A 24,522-nucleotide genomic window follows, 5' to 3' on the forward strand; every position below is an offset into this window, starting at 1 on the left:
CTCTATACGATCAGTATTGTTTCTGTGCTCAACAGTTTAGGTGGTTGTCAACCTCTAGATTGGGCTTTTGTGTGTTAGTATTCTTTTTTTTTTTCCATTCTGTCATATGTGTGTAATTCCTATTATAATTCCTATTATAATGTTTTTAACTGCAGTCAGGATTACAGTTTGGTTTCACTTTTTGCTCTCCAAGCTACTACCTTTACCTTACAACATTCCACTTGGTATCTGTCATCTGTATCAGAACTGTTGGTTGTGTGGCTTTTCATCATCTGATGTCTGTCTCCATTTAATTCAGGTACTGTACATCCATAGACTTTTTAGTATACCAGTTCAACACAATACTAGTTCAGTAGACTAGCTTTTACTGTACTAGTTCAATACATTTGCACAATCAATGAAACAGCATACGAGCTACTTTTGTTACTGGTTTCTGTGCAGCACTTGCAGTTAATGCACAGCTTTCTTGGTATGTCTCTGACACTCCAAAACATATCAAGAATGTTGAAATGCATTTCAACAGTTTCTCTTACCCCTTTGATATAAATATTTTATTTTCTTGGTATTTAGTGAATGCTTATTCACTAGTGAGATAACAAAGTAAGTAATCATTAATGTGGTGGTTTTAATTGGTCATTGACGTAACAAGATTTAGACACTACCTGTAAGTTCTTCAAAATCATGGCCTTCAGCTGGTTTACAATGACTGGCTTAAGAATATGATAACAAGCAGTGCAAGTTTCATGCCTTGTTACCTACCATTGAAGTTCTACAGTGGTTATTTATGTACAGTATCTGAAAAGCCACATTACCAAATTGTGGGTTCCTAAACCTGGAAAAGAATTTTCAGTATCTGTTACTGGGTGAATATGCATTATTCTGGTGTTGCTTTTTTTTGGCAGAAAGAGGGCCACAATCATAATTACTTTGAGTGCTTTGTATTTCCATGTGAAGAAATCAGTTGGGAAGTTAGAAAATTAACTAGTAGCTTTTCATTATAGACAAGAAATGTTATGATGGGTATTGCAGAATAAAAAAAGAACATTGAAACTGAAAAAAGGGTGTGAAGTATAAAATAATAAAATACATATATTTGAAAGGCTTTTGTGCTCAATATCTTAGTTTCTTTATTTAGAAACTGGTTGGAGCAGGGAGTTAAATATTTTAGAAAGCAGTATAAGCTTAAGGTGTTTTTACTTCCTATTTTTTCCTGCAGACTTTATATTAAAACAAAGATGGAACTCATGAGAAACATTGATTATAACAAATGAAATGGTTTACAGAGTGTAGCACAATGTTGTGGTATGTTAAAAAGAATAGAATATGAATTGGCATTTAACTAAATGCTGGCTGAATGGTAGGAAAAAAAATACTATCATGCTGAACTCCGTGCCTCAAGACCTGCCTGCCATGGCGAAAGTGCAACTGTCTTATCTTTTTGTGGTGGGGTTCTGTACTGAGGTGGGAGGGAAGAGATTTAAGTGGATTGGCAGAAGAGTCAGGAATAGCGATGGCAACACAGGGTGCCTTTATCACTCACTAAACCTTGTCGTCAGCTGGTGTCGAAAGCATTTTAGGAATACAGTGACCTTCACTGGTTACTATTGAGTTTACAAGAAAAAATGCTGAGGTAGGTTCTTTGATATGCTGACTTTTTCTGACAGTTTACTAAAATAAAGAGCAAAGAAGGCTTAAGATGCTTTGAAATAAAAGTAGCAAGTTGTGTTGTGAAGTATTTAATACTTACAGCAGGTGCAGATTGACAGTATTGTAGGCTGGAGCCACTTATCTATGAAAAGGAAGTTGATAGTTACTTAGCACTGTGAGGTTTCTCATCTTTCCTTGCCAATATCATATGTCTGCTTTTGGATTACAGTGAGCTTGTGCACAGGTGATGCTTGTCCCTGGTTTTTGACCTTCATGCTGAAGTCCCAAAAAAATGGTAGATTTTTTTTTCTATTAAATCATAAGTGTCTGGATTACCCTTTTTTCTTTCTTTTTTTTTTTCCCTGAATGCTGCTCAAGCAAGAAACATAGTAAGGTACTGGTGGGTGATCAGAACTTACATAGTTTCACATGGGTATTACAGGCAATAAATGCCACAAAGGGAAATGCCTCAAAACATATTAATGATGAAACAGTCTTCATTAGCAGTTTCTGAATGGAGCTGGTATTTTAGAAAAAAGTGAAATTACTCTGAAACAACTAATGGAAAGTGAATATGTTATAGATGTCTTTCTATTCAGGAATGTGTGTTTATATTTTGTCATTTTCCAGTACATGCTACAATATCTTTTTCTGCAAGATTTCCATTGAATTTTGCAGGTAGGAAGTCCTATGTAATAACTTGGAACAAATGAAAATTGTTAGTGCATTCACTAATTACACAGTACATCATCAAGTTCACACAAAATTCTTTTTTAAACCTTGGTGCATTCTTCAACCTATCTCGCATGACTGCTGTCCCTTTGGCTACCAGTGAAGCTGCTAATTCTGGCTTGCTTGGGGGAAAAAAAAAAAATCCATTTCCAACAAATAAGTAGTTCAGGAGTATGAAAACAAGATGTTTAAATTGTCGCTTTCAAAGTTACCTACTTAAGTCTCTGCTGAATAGATTAATATTAACTATTTAGCAAATGAGTTAAATACAAAGCTTACACATACATATGCCTACATAGCCTAAACCTGCGGGGTTTTTTTCCTCTGGTACAGGTTGGTGCTGTAGTTTAATTCTTATCATTCACACATGTTTTGTTTCCTTAGGAAGCCTTTATCTGTAAGTTTACAAACTTTTTTTTTTACTTTCTCCAGTAGATTTCAGGGATATAATCAGATGAAGCTTACTTCTCAAAGTGAAAGTAGACTGTGGGGTTTTTCTTAAGAAATACAAGGATTTTCCAGATAATTATATACTTTCATCGTATATTATTATATGATATACTTAATGCTGTTCTCATGCTGATAATACAAGAACTGATACTTGTCTTCCTTCAAGATGTTCCTAAAATACTTCAGTACAGAGCCTAATTCCAGCACTACCAATTCTTCTTCCTGGTCGCTACAGCATTATTACCAGGAAGGATTGGCTTTTTAATGCCATTATTTGGTATCTTCCACCAGAAAGGACCAGAGAGAGTTGTTACCCTTAAGATTATTTTTTTTAAATCCTGATGCAATTTGTGGAAGCCATATAATAAAAATTATTTTTGCAATATAAATCTCTTAAATGATTACTGTTCATTAGCAGGCAAGATGTTGGAACTAGCTCCTGTGAAATTCAACATGGAGTTTGTGTCTGTTATGCCGACTCTTGTCTAGCAAATGCTACTCTGAAGCCTTTTGAGTTTAGTTGAGTAACAGGCCTTGATTTTTTTTTTTTTTTTTTTTTTTTTTGAGATGGAGAATATGTCCATATGGTAGATACCAAGCTGTGGAAGATCAAAAGTTGATCTTCCATTTAGCATATAAATAGCAAGAGTTAAACAAAATTAGATGAATAGCTGGGTTAAACATATGGCATATGTTCAAATCTGTTATCCCATTCTTGAAAGTTTGTTCTCTTCTTGTGATCAGAGGACAATAGAATGAATCAGGGAAATGTTCTAAGCATGGGTAATTACTCAGTTTGCTAAATGTTTAAGATTATATCACATAAATGATTTTACAGCAGTTAATGAGATTGTACAGTGATTTTAGTCAGATTTATGACATATTTAATATTTAAGCTTTTTTTGTTGTTGTTTTTCATCAGTCTTTAGAACATGCCAGCATTTACATGGGGTTTCTCCAAATTTCCAGGGTCAATAGGCATATGACTTAAATTGAGCTGATAGTGGCACTGGGAAATCCAGTCCTCACTCCTAATTTCAGTGAGGTATCTTGTTTATTACAGAATCAACTTCAAGGCATCAAGTTTCCTTGTTCTATTCCAAAATTTTCTTAGGTTAGTTTCTCCTGGTCAAATTGTCACAGCTAGTAGTGAGTAGGGTCTGGAAGACTTGCCAAGTGGCAGGCATCTTGCAGGTCTAGAAAGCATTCTAGGAAAGTCTGTCTGACCTTGCCTTGTTTCCATGGTGCAACAGCCTTGGAGTAAATAAAGGTGGCACGTAGCTAGCACATGGTTGATACCATTAGAGTGCAGTCATGTAACAACTGCTCTCAGGCGGCTGTACGTAGGTTCATGGAGCAATGCAGCTGCTTGAGTTTTGGATTTGGAGATTCATAGTGCTGCAGCTCGTTGTATTGCTTCAGACTTGCGCAGTCCGACAGGTTCTATTTGATTTCCTGTTCTACGTCTATGAATTATTTTTCCTATTGCTAACCCACTGCTATGCTTGATACTTTGTTGTTGGCCAACATAAGGATCCTGCTGTCTATATTTTTGAGGATTTTGACTTATTTCTTTTAAGAAAGCAGGTGGTAATCTTTTTGTTAGCTGCTGTATGATGTTATCTGGTCTTTACTGGGTGTTCTGCGGCTAGAGGGAACTGAGGTGTACTGCAATGGGTAGCATGGTAATAGCACTGTACTGGGACTGTGAAAAAGTGTGCACTGAAGTAATGCTTTTTCAAGTTGTTTTCAAGTGACTTGCCTATTGCCTGGAATGAGTCAGGAGAGCAGCCATATGCTTGCGAGCCCACAGTATCATGGGATGCACTAAAAGCTCACAAGAAAGAGCAGCATTCTTGGAGATAAGAAAGAATCTTGCCCTGGCACTGGAGCAGAACAGCCAGAAAAACAGCCAGATCAGATAACTGTCTTGAAACAGATTGCTTTTTCTCTAATACCATGCTCTTTCTTTAGGCTTGTCATTCATGCTCAAAGTTTTCATCAAAACCATGTCAATCACTGTGTCTCACTTCTAGAATCAAGGATTAGTGATTTCCCACTCTCCCCCCTTACAGAATTCTTTGCAGCTTACTGCTCCCTTTAGTTAGTGCTGGAGACGATTTCTGTCTTTAAACATAGGGAGAATGGGCTCTGAAAGAAATTGGTCACCTGGAAACAAATACATCAGTGGTCTTAAGGCACAGCTGATGTGAATATCAATTTGATAGCCATTTTTTAACCATAATTAACCAAATTATAAATCTCTACCAAGTATATGCTTTAAGGTTTCTAATACAGCTGCACTTAACCAACAATATATTTAGATAGAATTCATACCAATCCATTAAATTCTTACTTGTGCTTTTTGTGTCATATAGGATACTATGTTTATTGCAGTGAATGAGGTTCATTACCGAAATAAAACGATGGTTGAAAATATCACTGTGTAGGATCCTAGGCAAAAATATTATTTCTGCCTTATAGGGGCAGTACTTGCATGTATGAAAAGGATTGGGATCGAGTGAAAATACCTACTTCTATATGACTGTAAGTTTTCTCAAAATTTTTGGAAAGGTCCATTGGGGTCATTCTAGAAATGGAGTCTCTCATGAAGAAAAAATGTTGCATTCAGTCCTTTGCTACATTCACTGACTTGCTTAGGGTTTTTTTGTGATAAGACTGTAAGTTAAACCTGAGAATTGTTTTTACTTTTAATTTATGAGTAGGTTATTTAGTATGGGATTCAGCTGAGGTCTTGCCTCATATCTGAGCCTTAACTTGGATAATGAAGACATTTTTATTCTTCAAACTCTTCATATTTCTTGGACTATGAAGACATTTTTATTCTTCAAACTCTTCATATTTCTTGGACTTGAATTGTATGATAGATTTTTAAAATATTTTGTTTTAAAGATCTGTCTTTTAAGATACTCTTTTTCCATTAGTATGTAAACTCCTTGAGATGTCAATACAGGAAATTTTGAACTGACTTTAAAAGGTTGAGATCTGTTTCCATAGTTTTGTGGATTGGGTTAATCTTAATCACCACTGCTAGCTGCCTTTGCTTTTACAGAGCTGCTCTTAATAGTAATTTTTCTGTGTGTTAGTTTCCCAAGTACTCGTGAGTAAGAGCACAGTGATGAGCCATACGGTTCATGTCCACCTTTTCTGATTGTCTGTAACACAGTCTTTCTCTGTAAGTTGTACGGCTGTATGCCATGCCCCCTCCCTTATGGGGCCATGCATACTGAAAATATATGTAGGACAGACACTCGACCTGTGAAAGTGTCTATTATGTGTGTATAGGTGGTGTACTGCAAATGTACTGTCCTTGTATATAATTTTCCTTGGCTTGGATCTTAATAGAGTTTTGGGGTTGTTCTATGATAGAATGAGTCTACCTGTAGTTGCCCTCTTCTCACAGAGGTTTCTCAGCCTTGTGCAAAGAATGAGCTGTGGCTCTTCTGCATGTATCATGAGGTGTAAGTGATGCCCCCTTCTAAAGCTAGAAGTTGAGAATGGTGTGTCTGTCTTTGGATCTCTTATTCCTGAGAAAAAAGGTCCATTGGTACAAGGCTGAAACTGGTCCCTAGATTACAAATTGACTACTCTTGAACTACATCAGATTTGGTTAAGAGAGAGAATAAAAATGTAAGCTCCTGAGTGAGCTTATATACATTGACATTCTTGATCTATGTTGTGAAATTACCTGAGATTAAAATACTTCTTTGGTATTCCTGTGTGATCTCATTTTTGGCTCTATACTAAATATACTGAATACAATTATTGTGCTGTGTAAAATTACGAAAAAGTGCTATAGATTGAGGGAGAAAACTTTTGAGCAGTCTTTTCCTAAAATCAGTGTCATGTTTGAACCAGTAGAATATTGGATTTTAAAGTTTTGTATTAAAAGTTTCTAAACTGTTATTATAATATGTAATAAGCTCAGTAATTTTGCTGACTGTGTCTGGTAAGATCATGCTTAAGCTAAGGTGAAAACATTTGAAATGCCAATTGGCAAATTGTTTAATGGCTTTGAGAACAAAACCTCCCCTTTTCCATCTCGCCTTGCCTTTAGTTCATGATGCCTTAAGATAAAACAGTTTAGGACTGAGCAGTGAACCGTAAGTCTAAATATGGGAGCGGGAAATTTCTGAAATCAAAGTAAAATTACACAGCTACTTATATTTCAGTCATTCTAATTATCAGGTGCATTAGAGTTATATAAGCTGTCATGCAAAGCTCTTTGGAAAACAATACGTAAGGAAAATAATTGGCAGGAAAATGAAATACATTTTTGCTTTACTTACATAAAAGCCTAACTTCTAAAATACTCTTAACCTGAAAAGATAGATATCCGCAAGTAGATAAAAATGGATACACTCCATGTAAATTCAAACAACAAGGTACTGAATGACTTCTCAATTTCTAATACGTGTTCACAGACTTACAGAATGGTTGAGGTTGGAAAGGACCTCTGGAGATCATCTGGTCAAACTTCTCAGGGAGAGTCGCTTAAACCACATTGTCCATATGGTTTTTGAATGTCTCCAAGGATGGAGACTCCACAACCTCCCTGGGCAACCTGTGCCAGTGCTTGGTCACCCTCACAGTGAAAAAGTGTTTCCTGATGTTCAGAGGGAACCTCCTGTGTTTCAGTGTGTGCCCACTGCCTCTGATCCTGGCACTGGGCACCACTAGAAAAAGCCTGGCTCCATCCTCTTTGCACCTTCCCTTCAGGTATTTATATACATTGATGAGATCCACCTGAGCCTTCTCATCTCCAGACTTAACAGCCCCAGCTCTCTCAGCCTTTCCTCATCAGCCCCTTAATCATCTTCCTGACCCTTTGTTGGACTCTCCAGCATGTTCATATCTCTTGTGTACTGGGGAGCTGAGACCTGGACACAGCACTCAAGGTGTTGCCTCAATAGTGCTGAGTAGAGGGGTAGGATCACCTCCCTCAACCTGCTGGCAATGCCTCTCCTAATGCAACCCAGGATACCAATAGCCTTCTTTGCTGCAAGGGCACGTGTCTAGCTCATGTTCAGCCTGGTGTCCACCAGGACCCTCAGATCCTTCTCTGCCAAGCTGTTTTCCAGCAGCCCCCAGCCTGTGCTGGTGCCTGGGGGTGTTCCTCCCCAGGGGCAGGGCTTTTTACTTCCTCTTGTTGAACTTCATGAGGTTCCTGTCAGGCCATTTGTCCAGCCTGCCAAGGTCCCTCTGGATGGCAGCATGACCCTCTGGCATATCAGCCACTCCTTCCTGTTTTGTGTCATCTGCAGACTTGCTGAGTGTCCACTGTGCCCCATGATCCAGATCGTTACTGAAGATGTTGAACAGGATTGAACCACGCAGTACACTGCTGGATACTGGCTTCCAGCTAGATTTCATGGCCCTGATCACCACCTTCTGGGCCTGGCCATCCAGGCAGTTTTTAGTCTACCTCACTAACTTTTCACCCAGTCCATACTTCCATCAGCTTCTCTATGGGGATTATATAGGAGACAATGTCAAAAGACAGTATCTACTGCTCTCCCCTCATCTATGAAGCCAGTCATTTCATTGTAGAAGGCTATCAGGGTGGTCAGGCGTGACTTCCTCTTTGTGAATCCATGCTCGCTGTTCCTGGTCACCTTCTTGTCCTTCATGTGCCTGGAGGAAATGGTTTCCAGATTTGTTCCATCACATTCCCCGGGGGTTGGGGTGATCATTCAAAGATTATCAAGAGCCTTGAAATTTCATGAATGGGTAATTAACTTTGTCGTCTTATTGTGGGGTAGTGGGCAAACTGAGCAAGGATAACCAAAAGCAGCATCACTGTAGAAGTGAGACTTTTGGAATTAAATGACACAAATCTCCTTTTGATAGAATCTGGGCTGTAATTGAATCTCTGGCAAAGAAAGATACCCTCTTTAATTTGAAAACCTCCTGTCTCTAGGTTATAAACTCAGTAGAAACACTAATGAAATGCTGTTATATATAGTATGTTTGTTATCTGTTTGGCTAATGTGTCTTCAGAGCACAATGTATGCCACTAAGGAAATGCATGTAATAGTTCCTGTGCTTGTGCCCAGGGTCTGCTGTACTTTGAGCAGGGTTATGGTTGCATCTGCTTCCTCTGATATAGGAGTGTGTATGTAATGTACACATATGTATATGTACATATATGTTTATTTTAAAATATAATCATAAAACAGCTTTAAAGAAGGATTAGATGGTCTTTTACACATGCACATATATATATATAATGTTCCCCATATATATATATTTATGAACATATTTATATCTTGTTTTTCTCCAAAAGGGTAAAATCCACTATATTAGTCTTTCTCAGCCTTTGTGTTTTTTCTCAAGGAGGAAACATAACTTTCTGTGTTACCTTTACATCAGATGCAGCTATGCTAGGAGGATTGTCGGGGCCCTTCTATTACTATTTAGGATGCTGTGTGTATACTTAAGTTATATGCTGGTTGTACAGCCATAATGCTATATGCTGCTTACACATTCTTTCCAAGCATGTGTACTCAACCCACATCACATACAACTTTGGAGTTATAGCAAGTAATTTTTATGTCCTTTAAAAAGTGTCTTGTTATGCTAATAAAACCTCTGCAGCACTTGGACCATATTTATAAAGTTATTTTTAATTGTGAAGAAAATGAGAACTATTTCTTGTATCCTCATCTGTCAGATACAGCACATGTCACTTCGATTCTGTATTTGTATTACTTATACAGCCAGCCTTGGGTGAACATAATGGAAGGACAGGCAGCAATCTAGGATGACAGGAATTCAAGACAACTCAAGAAAATTAAAGGTTTGGGTTTCTGACAGGCATCTTCTGAATCTTGCTGAAGTAATGTAAGATGTTACCGTCTCCAAAAGAGATGGTAACCAAATCTTACCAACTGTTACTCTGCTCTAACTAGAGACTACCATTTTCCTAGCAGGGTAGCAAAACACTAGTCATAGAATCATAGAACAGCCCAGGTTGTAAAGGGCCTTGAAAGATCATCTGGTCCAACCTTTCCTGGGAAAGGGAATCTAGGTGAGACTATCTGGCACCCTGTCCAATTGCGTCTTGGAAGCCTCCAGCGATGGGGTCTCTTGCCACGTCCCTGGGGAAGTTGTATCAGTGATTGCTTGTTCTCTAACTGCATAGTGACTTTACAGTATGTACCTGCACCTTCACTAGTGATTAAAATGCTACACTAGAGTGTGAATGGGGGTGGTGGAAAGATGAGCAAGCGTTCCCTTCTGCTGCTGTGATGGTGGCAGGAGGCTGGGTTGGATGGCTGTGAGCAGTGGCATCTGAAATGGCTGACATGGAGGTGCTTCAAAGGGCCTGTGTCAGTGCCCTCAGAACCCTCTTAAGCTGGCAATTTTTTTCTCATTTCATGCAACAAAACCACAGCCCATGTGTTACCCTTATATAAAAAAAAAAACTTCCACTATTCTACTGTGTTTTAATTTTACATGTAGTTTTGTTGTATTTATCTTTTTGTTACCAGTATAGTGTACAAAGAAACAGAGTCAACGTTGAACATCACCTTGGTTTTACAATAGAGAGTGTTTATTAGATTTACTTCCAGATACTTTTTTTTCTTTAAAGATCATAGAATCATGGAATAGTTTGGGTTGAGAGGGGCCTTTAAACGTCATCTAGTCCAACCCTCCTTCAATGAGCAGGGACATCTTCAACTAGACCAGGTTGCTCAAAGCCCCATCCAGCCTGACCTTGAATGCTTCCGGGGATGGGGCATCTACCACCTCTCTGGACAACCTATTCCAGTGTTTCACCACCCTCATTGTAAAAAATTTCTTCCTTATGTCTAGTCTGATATTAAGGTTTCTGTTCTTTTTATAGCTGTTGTATAAATTAATAAAAGAATAACAGATTGATGCAAAACTTGTATTCACTCATTTTACTAGTATGCTAAAAATTGTAGAAGGCTTTGCGTGGAATTTTGTACATCTTTGTTTGTTTTAACTGAGTTGCTGAAAGTATAGTATTGTATATCTGCAGAATAAAACTGGTTTATACCTTTATTAGGGACTGTTTTGCAGTCTGATATTCTTATGTGACATCTGTTGTTCTTGCCCTTGTAGTGTAGTGTCTGAGTTGCATGCCGCTCCTTACTACACAGTTAGTTGCTTATTTTGAAACAGATTCTCTTTATATAAGATTAAAATCTTGTGTTTGGGATTTTTTTTTTTTAATGTAAGAGGTGTAACTAGAGTTATCATCTGTTACTTAGTGGTAGATAGTAGTAATCCTCTATTTGGAAAACTACAGGAAATTACCTGAATAGCTTGTTTAAGTGTGTGTGTGTGTGTGTGTGAATACAGATAACATTTACCTCTATAGACTTGTTTTAGAATACTTGAATAAGAGCAGATTTAAATTTGTGTTTTCAAATCGACAGGTTGTTTCAATTGTGCAGTTACTCTTAATCATTGGTTTTCCAAGAACTATGCCAACTATAATGCTTAGAGCACAAAACATGTATGAAAACCACTGCTGATTTTTTACTTTAAGGCACATGCATATTTTATATTTGCTGACTTTTGGTAACTTTATCTTTCTTTTGTATGTATATATATGCATATATATATTATGGCTAATACTAAGTATATTTTCTTTCTTATTTATCTTTCTAATTTTTTTTTTTTAAACTGTGGTATGGAGTAGGACAAAGTATTCAAGCAAAAACTCTAACCAACAGCATAGTGGGTGATGTAGTGGGATAGTGACATTTTCAATAGTGTGCTTAGTTAACTGTATTTAAGCTTGCCCCCAAAAAAGTCCTCTATTGTAAATCACTTAATATGGACAGGACTATTGTTGAAAGAATTTACCAAAACTAACGAGTGGGTAAATTTCGTCGTATCTTGAGAAGATGTCACTTTTGCACAAGCTAATTTATTACTACCTCAAGACATGAGTTTACACGGCTTTATCATCTAATCTATTACTTTATCTAATCAAATATGGAAGGTTGAAGTTGAAATCTTTGTGAGGTCCCAGCCCTTGTTTCTGTGAATTAACATAAAGTGTTTTTTTCACTGTAGGAAAGCAGAACATAATCATGTATTTAAAATTGAACATATGCTGAAATGCTTTGCTATTGTAGGTCTTGTTTGTTTGTTTGTTAACCCCCCCTTTTTTTTTTCTTTGAATGCTGTCAATGGACTGAATGATCAAAAGAACTCACATTTTCCTCTCCAAATGAGTGCTGTTCAAAATAAGGTGCAGAGAAGGGAAAAGAAAGAAAAAAAAAAAAAAGGCTAGCTGGAACCCCCACAAGTTGAGAACTCCTAGGTTGCTTGCTTCAGTGTTCTTTCTTGTCCATATGGTAGTATGGAAAACGTGTTTAATGTATGGTAATTAAGGAAGTCAGATGGAAAAAAAATAAATCTGAAGGTACTTGTTACTTACTTAGTGTTTGCTAAACAAAGCAGCAAAGCTGTCATTCATCATTTTAAGATTAATTGCAAGTTGATGTGGTAATAATTTTGTTTCTGCACATAGCTTTAAATCACTGGCATAATTAAAACAGGGCTGAATTTGGACAACAGATTTATATTAGTACCTTATTAAAATTAGTTTTAATTAATCATAAGAAATTAATATGTGTTTGGTCTATTATCTACATATTTTTATATCTGAAAAAAAGCTATCATACAGTTTATACCATAAATTTTAGTCTAATCAGAAGTAACCTTTGGATTCTTCAAGGAAGTCTGAGATTCTGCTTTGCTGTTGATGCTCAGTAACTTTGGAGAAGAAAACGTTTGGAAAGATTAGAGTTCTACAGAGAAATTGTTTTTCTTATGTAATAACGAAAGCAGGAAATAAAAGTATCACAAGGCAGTAGAAGATCTTTTATTTAAAAAAAAGCTCAATGCAAAGCAACAGCAGTGTACTGAGCATCTACTACTGTGTTTTGTTCGTAGTTGTCAAACTGATGTAAACTGTATTCATGTTTGAGAACTGTTTGAAACAGACTTGTTTATAATTATATTAGAATTAACAGATCAACATAAAAATTGGAGTGTGGGAAAGGAAATAGTTTTACCTAATTTCTCCTCTCTTAAAATTTTTGCTGTGTTCACTGTATAATTGTATTTCTGTAGCACATGGAGAATTCCAGTTGTATCAGCAGCTGTTTGGAGTACTAATGTAAAAACAAATATTTACAAACCTTAATCTCTTTTTTCTTGAAGGACCACTACACCAGGGGAGACTAAACTTTTAGCTTCTGAAGTCTATGATATCCTTCAGTCTTCCAACATGTCAGACATGGACAATGTGAATGAGATGAATTACCGACGACGGAAAGCGCAGTTTTTCCTCGGCAGTACAAATAAGCGTGCCAAGACAGTGGTTTTGCATATAGACGGCCTTGATGATTCGGTAAGGAAGCCTTCAGCTTTTATGTAAATCAGGCATGCTGTCCTGAAATGTATTTTGCCCACAAAAATAATGTATTCAGGCTACTTGCGTGGTATCATCAATTGTCAGCAATTTCTGTGAATCATATTTTGAATTGCAAGATACGTATAAAATCTTGCATAAATTGAGCTTACTCAGAATATCTAAAGATGTTTTAAGGCAGTTTCCTTGATGGCTTTTTAATTCGTCTAAAAAAACTGTTCGGTTTCCACCTCTCCTAATTTTTTCCCTTTTTCAAGAATGAATGGAATACACAAGGTACCATCAGCAGTTTCACTTAAGGATATCTTGTGGTTGTGTCACTGTGTTAAAAGAAGTTTCCTTTTAGTTAAGAGAGATTTCAGACACTGGGGTGGTTTTTTATTACTCTTAATTCAGAAATGCTGTATTTTCTTTGAGCTGTTTTTGCTGCATCTTTTCATTGTCTGTGAGATCTTTTCTACTGTAGTGACCAGAATGGCATTTGAGTTAATGAGGTCTCACTGAGTCTTTATGTAATGTCAGAATAACTTCTATGGATTTATCTACCATACCCCTGTAGATAACACCCCAGGGCCATGTTTGCCTTTTTACGGCTGCCAAACAGCATGTAGACTGTTTAAGCACGTTATCCACAAGTGCCCTCCGGACTCTGTATCTTCAGTTTTGTACCCATTTTAAATGATCAGACCTGATCCTTTGCTTTGTTGCTTTACATTTTGCCAAGTAAGCGTGTCCACAGGCCCAGTTTATCAACAGCATACCCGTCGTACTGTTTTCATAAGACCATAGTTAATTCCTTTAGAAATAACATGCTGCTCTAGCTCACTTTATACAAAGTAAATATTTTTTACAGTTTTGTCCTTCCAGCACTTGCTCTGTCTAGAAAGGCAGTGCTTTGTCAACACCATTGGCTTTTGTACTCTAAAGTTTTTTTTAATTCAGTCCTATCGGTTGTCTGCTGTTAAGTTTGGTTTGTTTTGTTTTTAAGCTTGTAGTTAATTTGTTTGTTCACAGGTATCTCCAAGCAAGAAATTTCATCCACTTCTACTTTGTGAGTTTAGATATTCTAGCTATATTCTGACTCTATCTTAAAAGTGTTTCTTTGTGTCCTTCGACAAATGGAATATAGCGAGATTTGTGGAGTTTCTTTCTTAAACGCTGAGGCAAAGGTATTCTGAAAAAGTGTAGGATATTTAGATATTCAGCTCCAGAGAGCAAAACTGCAGGCTTCTGTAGTTGCCTAGAGCACACCAACATGTTTTCTTAGCTCATTGTTGAAGAAAAAGAAAATCTGACTGTGCGCTGGCTGGAGGTGGCTAGTATGCATAGCTCTGTATTTCATCAGATGATTAAAGAAATGTTAGTGATACTCCAGGTGCTGAGCCAGCAGTTAAACATCCCTATAGATGTCGCGATAAGTTGCAATGGGGGATGGTGAAGGATGTGAACAATAAAAGCAGCTTAGTTTCATTCAATAGTTTATTCCTGAGTTAACAAGCAAAAAAATATTAGGTGGCACATAAGAGTTTTAAAAGGCGTAGTAAGTAAATGCAGGGCTGTAAACACTGTGTTCTCACTTTACGTGTGTTTTGTCATTTAGATTTGAAACAAGAAGCTGCTGTTAGGAATGACTGCAAATCCTACACATGCTTGTGGATTTTGAAACCTCAAATAGTAGGAAGGGAGGGGAGAGGTCATTTGTTGTTTAGTGTGGGGTCGGATGTTTTTATTTTAAGATCCAACTATCAAATTTGATGGTAAACTTAAGAAAAAAAAATGAAAAAACAAAGCAGTACTTCAGGAGTCTGGGGCATCCCCCTCAGTAAGTTTTCTAGTCTGACATTTTAGTAGTATTTGTTAGGGTATGGTAAACAGGGTTCCATGTGCAAGAAAATAACCTAGATTTCACCTGTCCTACCCTGTACCTTTCCTACCCTGTGCCCATGCTTCAGGAGTACCATGCAGAAAGATGTCTAGCTGTGTAATGCTGAGGTTTGTGCCTAACTGCCATAGTTAGACATACTTTGCAAAAGACGTTTGTGCAGCAATGCCGGTGGCTGCCAAGCTTCCAGCTTTTTAAGGAGTCTGTATGGACCTTGGTAAGTTTTGTCTTTAACAAGTGATTCACCAGTTATCTGATCACTGAAAACCTCATTTGAAATTAAACTGAGGTGCCTGTGATTTAACCTGGGATCTCAGAATAAAAAGCCAGATTCTATCACAGAATTGCTATACACAGATGTAAGCATAAATTATTTGTTTAGGGTAATAATGTGTTGCTTCTTGTGTCCAAAAGTAGTTTCAACTTTCACTCACGCAAGGCAGCCTATCAGCTTGCATTAAATATTTCCTGTGTATAGGAAAGGTAGCCTATCTGACAAAGTTATCTTTGTAAATCTCAAAAGTGTTGATTATTTCAATACGTAAACTTACACAAATGAATTGTTTCAATATATATGCTAAACTGCTAAAAAAACCCCCACTTCAGTTCTTCCAGAGATTAAAATAATTTACTTGTTGTATGTGAAACTATCCCAAATACTGACCAGTGATTATTTAATAACTACTGTAAATATGCTTTGAAATAACTTATTATTTAAAACCTTGCATAAACTTGCAGTAAAAGTTAAATACATAAGGCCATTAGTTTATTTCTAGTACAGTGCATCTTTTTTTTTCTCCCTTCTGTACTAGCAGTCTCTCCAAGTATATTTTAATCCTTTTTGTTACAACCATCTTGTGCAAATATTAAAAGGAAAAAAAAAATAGAACATTCTAAGATAATGTAGAACAGATGCAACTAGTACAGGTCAATGTAATGTTACCTCACAGTAGGCGATGTCACTTGTTTTAAACATAACATTCCGTGGGTTATCAACCAAATATTTTCCCTTTGAAATAAGAATTAAGCTTATGCTGTGCAGCGATGTCTGTAAGCTGCCACAGATGAAGCAGCTGAAAGATACAACATCTGCTCTGATGCATTCAGTCAGTGTGGAGGCAAGGTGTCTGATAAATAGCAACTTAAACACTAACTACTCATCAATGAGCACTTCAGTCAATCAGAACTTAACCAGAGGGGACGGTTTAGCTGATCATACGGAGAAAAACATTCTTTGCTTTTCAGCACTTTTCTCTAATTATTTACAGTTGATTCCATCCTTCTTTGACTTCTAAAGTGTAAGCATTTTTGTTTGTTTGTTTGTGGCAAGAGAGTCTAATATTTGTGCGCTAAAATGTAAGTCTTAGTTTTTCTTTTACAAAAATATGGTTGAGTAACCACCTGCCCTCAGACATACAGGAATTCCTTAACAATTAATTGTGAGCATTTTCATATGGTGTATTACGAAAGTACTTTAGTTGTGGGGGTTTTGTTTGTTTTTCAGTCTCGAAGGAATCTTTGTGAAGAAGCCTTGTTGAAAATTAAAGGTGTTATTAGTTTTACCTTTCAAATGGCTGTTCAAAGGTGCGTGGTCCGAATTCGCTCAGACTTAAAAGCAGAGGTAAGTGCTCAATAACTGTCCAGATCCTCACGTTATTGCATTCTGTCACACTAAGCTCTTGGTTTTTAATGTGTGCTTGTAGGCGTTGGCAACGGCAATAGCATCAACCAAAGTTATGAAGGCACAGCAAGTTGTGAAAAGTGAAAGTGGTGAGGAGGTAGGATATGCGTCTTTCTAAATACTAATTGGTTTAGCTTGGCTGTATCATTAATACCAGCACCTCTGATTCCAGGGAAAATTTTGTAGGTGGGAGTGCCACACATACAGTACAATAACGGGTATGCTATGTCAGGACATGTATCCATAGAACAGTCTTACGGAATTTATTGTTCAGAAGGACAAAAATACTGTAATTGTTTCTCTCCTTAATGATATGAAAAGGATCACAGTGAACCTTTTTTTTTGGCTGCAGTTGCTGAAGTGTTTTTATTTCACAACTGCAGTAAAAGGGCTATGTCTTTATTTATTTGATATTTTTTCTTCTGTGTGAAGCCAAAGCTTTTCTTGTATATCTTCTAGGCATATTAGATTCCAGATATATAGAAGGTTCCATTTATATTCTTGCTGTATAGGGGGATGGGGAGGAGTCTCGCAACACGCATGCCTGTCATCCTGAATGTGTATATAGCTGTAACTTCCATTCATTCTTTTAAGTTACAACATTTGACATAATTTTAATCTGTCATGTTTTATCAGATGCTGGTTCCGTTCCAAGATACTCCAGTGGAAGTAGAGCAGAATACAGACCTACCTGAATATTTACCAGAAGATGAAAGCCCTACTAAGGAACAGGACAAAGCAGTGTCTCGTGTTGGGTCACACCCAGAAGGTGCAGCAAGCTGGCTCAGCACAGCAGCAAACTTTCTATCGAGATCTTTCTACTGGTGACTTGTATTTGGTGTTAAAAGACTGTGTGAATGAACCAACAGGGGGGCCAGTTTTCCATTGGTGTGGTGAACTGCCAAGTGCAATTTGCAATAACTCATCACAGAAATTTTAGATTAAGCAAATGTATGCTGCATTTTACATTTTATTGGACGTTTAGCCTGATAGGGCAGGGGTCAAAAGACAGAGGCCTCCAATCAAATTGTTCTTTCATTTGTTTTTCATGTAGATTTTATTTCTTCACTTTTTAAAAATGGGTCCACTGTTACATACCAAATGTGTATGCGTATAGAGCTTTAAGTTTGACTTCACATGAAACACATGATAGGGAGAATCCATTTAACTCAAGTCTCAGGGCCTCTGTGAAAGAAAATTCTTAAGAGCTCTATTTGTGCATTAAATAAAATGCCTTTTTTATTTCTGCATCCCTTTGGACTAACGTTACTATGTTTAATTTTCTAGATTTTGACTCCAGAGAAAAATATAGTCTGCCTCTTTTTTTTTGCCTTTATTTTTGCCAACCACGTTCACAGCGTGAGCACGCTGTTCCCCTTTTGCTATTAAACTAGAATCACTACAGACTTGAAATTTATAACCGTTTTATGTATATTGAATTTTTTTCCAGCCTGCCCTTAACCATTGGAGTGCTTGAGATTATGAAATAAGGGACTGAATAAACACAAATATGTATACATACATTGTACAGTAAATAAACTAGAACATATTTGTAATGATGGGTGTGACTGACTGATATATATATATATAACTAATAAATACCACTGACTGCTGTTTAGGCTAGCTGGGAAGACTGTAGCAAAAAAAGCTGTGGTCTAATGTAGTGATGACCCATGGCAGCTCTGTCTGCAGAGAATAGAGGGATGTAGACTGTATTTGGTTAAGAAATGGTGTTCACCATTAGCAAGCATTTAACGTAACTGAAACTTTAAACTTGAAGAATAAAGCAGAACTGAATGCCTCTTTTGCCACAGTGCCACACTCATAAATTTTGACTTTAATCCTTTTTATTTTTTTACCTAAAAAATCTGATACGTAATTACTGTTCCCTCCTAATGTCTTTCATGAGACTGCCATGAAAGTACATCAGCTTGGATAGACTTAAAAACATATGCAAACAATTGGCTTTACCTTGTTACTTACAGACAGTATAGGTTCAAAGATGTCTTGGTAATTTCCGTGACCAGCAGTGATAAAAAAAGCAAAACTTCTGTATGTAGAGAATAATATATATCTGAACCGTTAGCAAATACTGTGTGCCTGAGAGGATTCAATACACAATGCTTGAAAACTGCAATGCCACTGCTTTGTTGCACCAGAGGAATACAGCTGAGAATTTTTAAATAATGTTATAAACCTCATTATGCAATGCTTTTTTTGTGGTAATGTATTTGTATAATATTAATTATATTTACCACTTGGAGACTCAGAAAAAAAGATTAATGCATCAAAGTTATTCTCCTGTGCCTATGCACAAGGAAGAAAAAAAAAATTCACAGGCCGTCATAGTACTACAGGAATGCTGAGGAAGTGATAGTGTAAAATAATAATGCAGGTCAGAGTTCACCCACCCAAGTTAATTGTCATTCTAGGATAAGAAAGAAACAAAAGCTTGTTGGCAGACTAGATGTCTCATGTTTTTTAATATATCTAGTTTATTTTTGATTCAGGTTTACACGCACAGATTGAAAATACAGGCTTTTCAGGGCATGTATTGCTTTAAATATGTAATATTACTCATATCGCTGTCTAGAATGTTACAGTACCAAATGTGTTTGAAAAGTCCTCTGTTCTATAGCCATGAATGCAGAGTTTTATTTTTCTGCATTAACATCTGTTTGCATTTGCATTACTGCACATCTATTTACTAAAAGACTACACCCTTTGGATATTAATGGTTCAATACCAGTAGGTATTACAGTTTGTATGTGCATTCGGTCTGTAGGTGTGCTTTTATGACAGTATTGCAGCTCTTGTAGAACAGTTTAAGGCATCTGTAAAAGTTTTTGAAATATATTGTAAAGTAATAAAGGATAATCTAACTAAAAATATGATTGATGCTTTTTTAAATGTCTTATCAAAGGCTGGTGCCTTTTTAAATGTTCTGACATTCTTTTAAGCTATTTGTGGTATTAAAAGTACATCTTTTTCATCTTTCATTTAACAGAGAGGAATGCAAATGTCCAGTCACAGTGAGACCTTTGCTCCATATTACAGTGGGGCTTTTGTGTATGTTTAGAACATGCTGGCATTTTAAACAAAGATTTTGTAAAAAGTAGGTGAGTAGAAGCTATTTAAGGACATCGTCTCAAATACATTCTTAGGGTTTGGGTTTTTTTGGACAGTAGATTTTTTTTTTTTTTTTTAAGTAACTGATGCTGTGTAGGTCATATTTCATTAGGGAAGTTAAGAAGTATCAACATTCCTGGTGAAACCTCTTATTTTGAAAAAGTGGGAAAAAAAAGACACAGCACACAGTAATTAATTTTATGCTTGTACTTTTTCAGAGGTCACATTAAGGATAAGAAAGCCCTTTGACCTAAGGAGATGACAAGAAAAAATTAATGTAAAATTAGAGGCTTCCAAAAAGAAGCTGAACTGGATGACAAAGCACTGGTATCGTGTTGCAGTAGTTGCAAAGTATTCTATTGCCAAGGAAGCTGCTGCACACATGGTTTAAGCTCCTGAATTGTCCTAGGGTTATAGTTGTGTACAGCATAATGGAATTATCACTACCATGTTTCTTCATAATAAGAATAAATGCTGATGGGATAGGTAGAGGCAAAACTGAGGCTCATAACTGTCCCTCTGTGAACAGCTGTCAAAGCACTGTAAGCATTCTGCAGTATTGTGAAATACAATATAGCTTTCCCACTCCACAATCACCTATGGCTTATTCTGTACAAAAATAGCTGATGTTGCTGAGTTTTGCCATAGGCCGTGTAAGCTGATGGGGAGAGTACTGTGTGGGGCTAATTCGGAAGAAAATATTCAATACCTAGGCAGATGCAAACTGGCAGGTGTGAAGTACTCCTGTAACTGCCTGCAACGTAAAATAAATGTGGGTGCTCCTTTTTTTGCCTGTGAACAACACTCCAGCTGTCAACTAGCGGAGTTTAAAAACCTACCTAATAAAAATTAGCAGCAGCATTCCTTGCTGTATTCATTTTGCAGAAGGCTGGACCATATAGTGTTTCCTGCTTCCTCATCTGTACTTAAATCTGAGTTCCTAAAATATAAACAAATCTATTTGTTAAAACTAAGGACTGAAAATAATAGAGATGAGAATAACCTCTCAACTTATCTCAGATTCTGATTGTAATTCTTCAAGAAAAGTTGAGACCACATTATTTGTCAAAAGGGCTTGAGTGGCGGGGTCACTGGAGACTTCTTCGGTGAGGTACAGCATCTAATTAGCCTCAGGGGTGAGACTGGCTGTTAATATTCCTGCTCTAAAGCTCAATACAAAGCTGTTGCAAAAGAAAATTGTCTGTTTCTTGCACTTTACATGGAGCACACAGTGCTTTACTTGCTTAGCCTGCTTAAGTGCAGGTTTTGAATGGGGTTGAAAAAAGCTGATTTAAATTTGCAGTACTTTGCATGTATATTGGTTGAAACATGGAGAGCAAGGTCTGTGTCTGTGAGCTGATGCATGTGCCACATCAGAATTCACATTATTTCAAAATTTCTTCATGTTACAACATAAATGGCGTTCATGTTGCACTAGGCTTTTTAGTGACTGGAAGAGTTAGAGCTTCCCCTGTGGAATAAATTAAGATCCATTAAAGCAGTTAAAAGTTGTCTGGGCATACAAAAACTTCACAAGAGGAGATACACACTCTTACCATATTTTTGTGCCGGTTGATGTGGTAGAAGTTATTTATTATGTTAGTATTTGCAGGCTGTTATCTGGATCAAGGTCCCAGGAGCTGTCTCTTCATAGCATGAAGACTGCACAGAACCTCGGAGCTAAATAATTTCCAGCAGCGTTTAATACTTGCCCAGTGCCTACAGTTCAGGTCAGTTAGCTGGCAGTGCTAGCGCTAACCTGACCAGCATTTCTAAGGATCTGAATAAAATCACAACTGGAACCAAAAAAGCAGTGTGTGGCAATGTGATCGGCATGAAAGGGGTCTTTTAAGTAGTGGATATAAAAAACTGAATACCACAAACCCACCATATGACAGGATCGTTGCTTTCATTTCTTATCGGAGCACCGAGTTAAGCATAAATACTGAGAACAAAGGAGTACTGCTGGTTTGAAGTAGTGCCTTGCTGTTTCATCTCTCTTCTCATTGAGGGACGTGGGCATGCTAACCCACCGGTGCAGGGAATTGCCCCTCTGGATGTTTGCTGGTGGGAGGGGAGGCGAGCTACCACGTGAGCCCATGGTGCGCTAGCAGGAAGCAGCTGACGCACTGTTCGCACCTAACGTCCCACAGAAAACATCCATAACACGAGGTCTCTACACAGGTGTTTTTCTCCTAGCCTCATTTTACAGACTGTGCTGCTGAGTCTGTTTAACCAAATTGCTCAGGAATCCTGGGAAGTGCAAGATTTTGCGAGCTGTCTCTGCTTCTTTGCTCATGCTTCGTTACAAATTTCAGCTGAATTGCCCTCCATTTCAAGAGAGGCCTTTGCACTGTCCAAACTTCTCTGGCCTGAAGTAGAAAATTCAAACCTGTCATAAGCAACTTCCCTTTCTGAGTTATACATAGGATTGCATCGCAAGCCAGGTGTGGTTGAAAGACAATTTTCTTGTCAAAGTAGTCCTTACTGATTTGTTGAAGTTCTAGGTAAGGAGGAACTTTTGGTAACAAATAGCCTTTCTAGTTGGTTTTCCCAAAAGTATTTAGCATATGTTATGGTATATTTCAAAAGCTTTGCACACAAGGTTTATTTCAGCAGTGCTACCTGCATAACATGCCCAAGGCATCTGCTGTCTTCACATAAGGTAAAGCATCACCCTGACAGTGGTGTTTACACCCTTTCCAGCAAGTAATGTCATTAGTGGTTTTTGATCCCTAACACCTCTCTAAGAAGGTGTGATCTCCTTTATAGACTCCCCTTATGTACACCATCATATAGCTGATACCATCGTGATACTTATTTTTAATTACTTTTCAAGAGCATGTTTTGGTTAAACTCCCCTTTTCCCCCCATATATAGCACAGGCTGAAAGTGATAGCAGAAGATGTCCCCTTTATCATGTGGCTTTTGGCCATGCTTTCTTCACTGAGGAAGAATCCAGGGTGCGTTTGTTTGTATTAAACTTTGAAGGGCAGGTAGATGATCCAGCATGGGGAGTCCTTTTTTTTGGGAAGGATGGGAGGGAGGGGAGGGAAGCAGGAAGCCGATTCCCAGAGAAACAGGCTCTCTACTTGCAAAAGGCTATTCTTCCTGGCCAGAGGAACTGCACTAATATAACATTACATGAAACTGTCTAAAGGTGATGATTTAATTTGTGTTATTGCAAGATTAAATATTTTTTTTAATAAAAACTTAAACTGCCATAATAGATTTTTGATTATAAACCCCTATATTGTTAACATGGAAGTCCCAAGTTTAATATTGACAAAGCCATTTGCGTTCATTATCTCGGTATAAAACTAAAAGCTTATACGTTGTCCTTGGTTTTCATGGCTTTACCTCCTTTGCTACAACAAATATGTGCTGTAATGTTTTAGCAAATAACCATTATTGTTTATACACTGTAATTCAGTGGGATGTAGTAAATGGCGTATTTTAAGGAGTCTATTTCTTTGCATATAAAATACCTGTAAAGCTTACTGAAGGTGAAGAGTGGCTACTACTTAGCTCTCAATTGTTGGCTACATTACTGAAACAATGAAGATATATCACCCACTATAATAGGGAAATAGCAGCCATTTAACATAGTTGAGCATTAACTCTGTCATTTAGGCTGCTGAAGCAATCTTATTATTATAGTCGATGTAGCTGGTTTTGTTTCTCCATATGTGTAGATGTTCTGGTGTATAAAATGCATTGCTGTTTTGTAACAGTAAATTACATGTGCTCCAAGGCTACTCTTGCTACCTAAACGAAGTTATATCTGGACCCTTCACCAGAATAAGCAAAGATAAAGTAAATAATGACTGGTTTTGACATCTTTTTCACTGTAGTAGTTGCAACAATGAAAATACTCTGCCATCCTGCAAGATTTTGTTCTAAGAAAAAAAATCCCAGTGCTTTTGTATATAAGCCTTCACTGTGAAAACAGCTTCTTGAAACTTGAAACAGTGCTTATTATTGGGGAGGTGCATGTTACCCATTTCAAAGCTAGGACCAGCGAAATGAAAGCTGGTGATGGCTAGTTCTTCACCTGAGATGTCTCAGAAGTCGTGACCTCTTTAATATTATGTTTGCAATTTACATTTGTGTGTCTGACTAGATAAGTTGAGATTGTCATACTGTCCTCTGTTTTCTTTTTTCTTCAGTCTTCCATGTACATATATATATATATATCTATCTCACTCTCAGTATAATGAACCTGACACAGGCATCACTAGTCTATAGATAAACAGTCAGGTACAATTCAATCAAGGGTCTATAATTATGAAAAGGAAATGGTAGTTATTAGGGAAAACCACCAAAGATAGCTTTAGAACTTTTAAAAATTGTAACGTATCTAAATTTAAAAAAAACACTTTAATGAGACACTGTTCATAATATACAGGATAATACATAAGGAAGCATGATGCTAACCTCTCTGTAAAGTGGATTGACATCTGGTAAACTACAGTAAGAGCTAGACCTGACTATTACTTCTGAAGACCCTTAACGTGGAAGAGTTCCCTGCATTATTTAAAGTAATTGCAGTAGGAAGAA

At 37.2% G+C, this 24,522-nt stretch overlaps 1 protein-coding gene across 5 annotated transcripts in view; it reads left to right on the forward strand.

Moving 5' to 3' along the window:
- The window catches only part of ARMC1 (armadillo repeat containing 1), a 34,276-nt gene extending 14,554 nt beyond the window's left edge, over positions 1 to 19,722 (forward strand). For all 5 annotated transcript variants that reach the window (XM_074818323.1, XM_074818287.1, XM_074818296.1 and 2 more), the window contains 4 exons: positions 13,060 to 13,249; positions 16,657 to 16,773; positions 16,856 to 16,930; positions 17,470 to 19,722. In XM_074818323.1, coding sequence (XP_074674424.1) covers positions 13,060 to 13,249; positions 16,657 to 16,773; positions 16,856 to 16,930; positions 17,470 to 17,661 — 574 coding nt within the window. In that variant the 3' untranslated portion in view covers positions 17,662 to 19,722. The remainder of the gene's footprint in view (positions 1 to 13,059; positions 13,250 to 16,656; positions 16,774 to 16,855; positions 16,931 to 17,469) is intronic.
- The last annotated feature ends 4,800 nt before the right edge of the window (positions 19,723 to 24,522 follow it).

This window comes from Strix aluco, chromosome 1, assembly GCF_031877795.1.
Source record: "Strix aluco isolate bStrAlu1 chromosome 1, bStrAlu1.hap1, whole genome shotgun sequence".
NCBI lineage: Eukaryota > Metazoa > Chordata > Aves > Strigiformes > Strigidae > Strix > Strix aluco.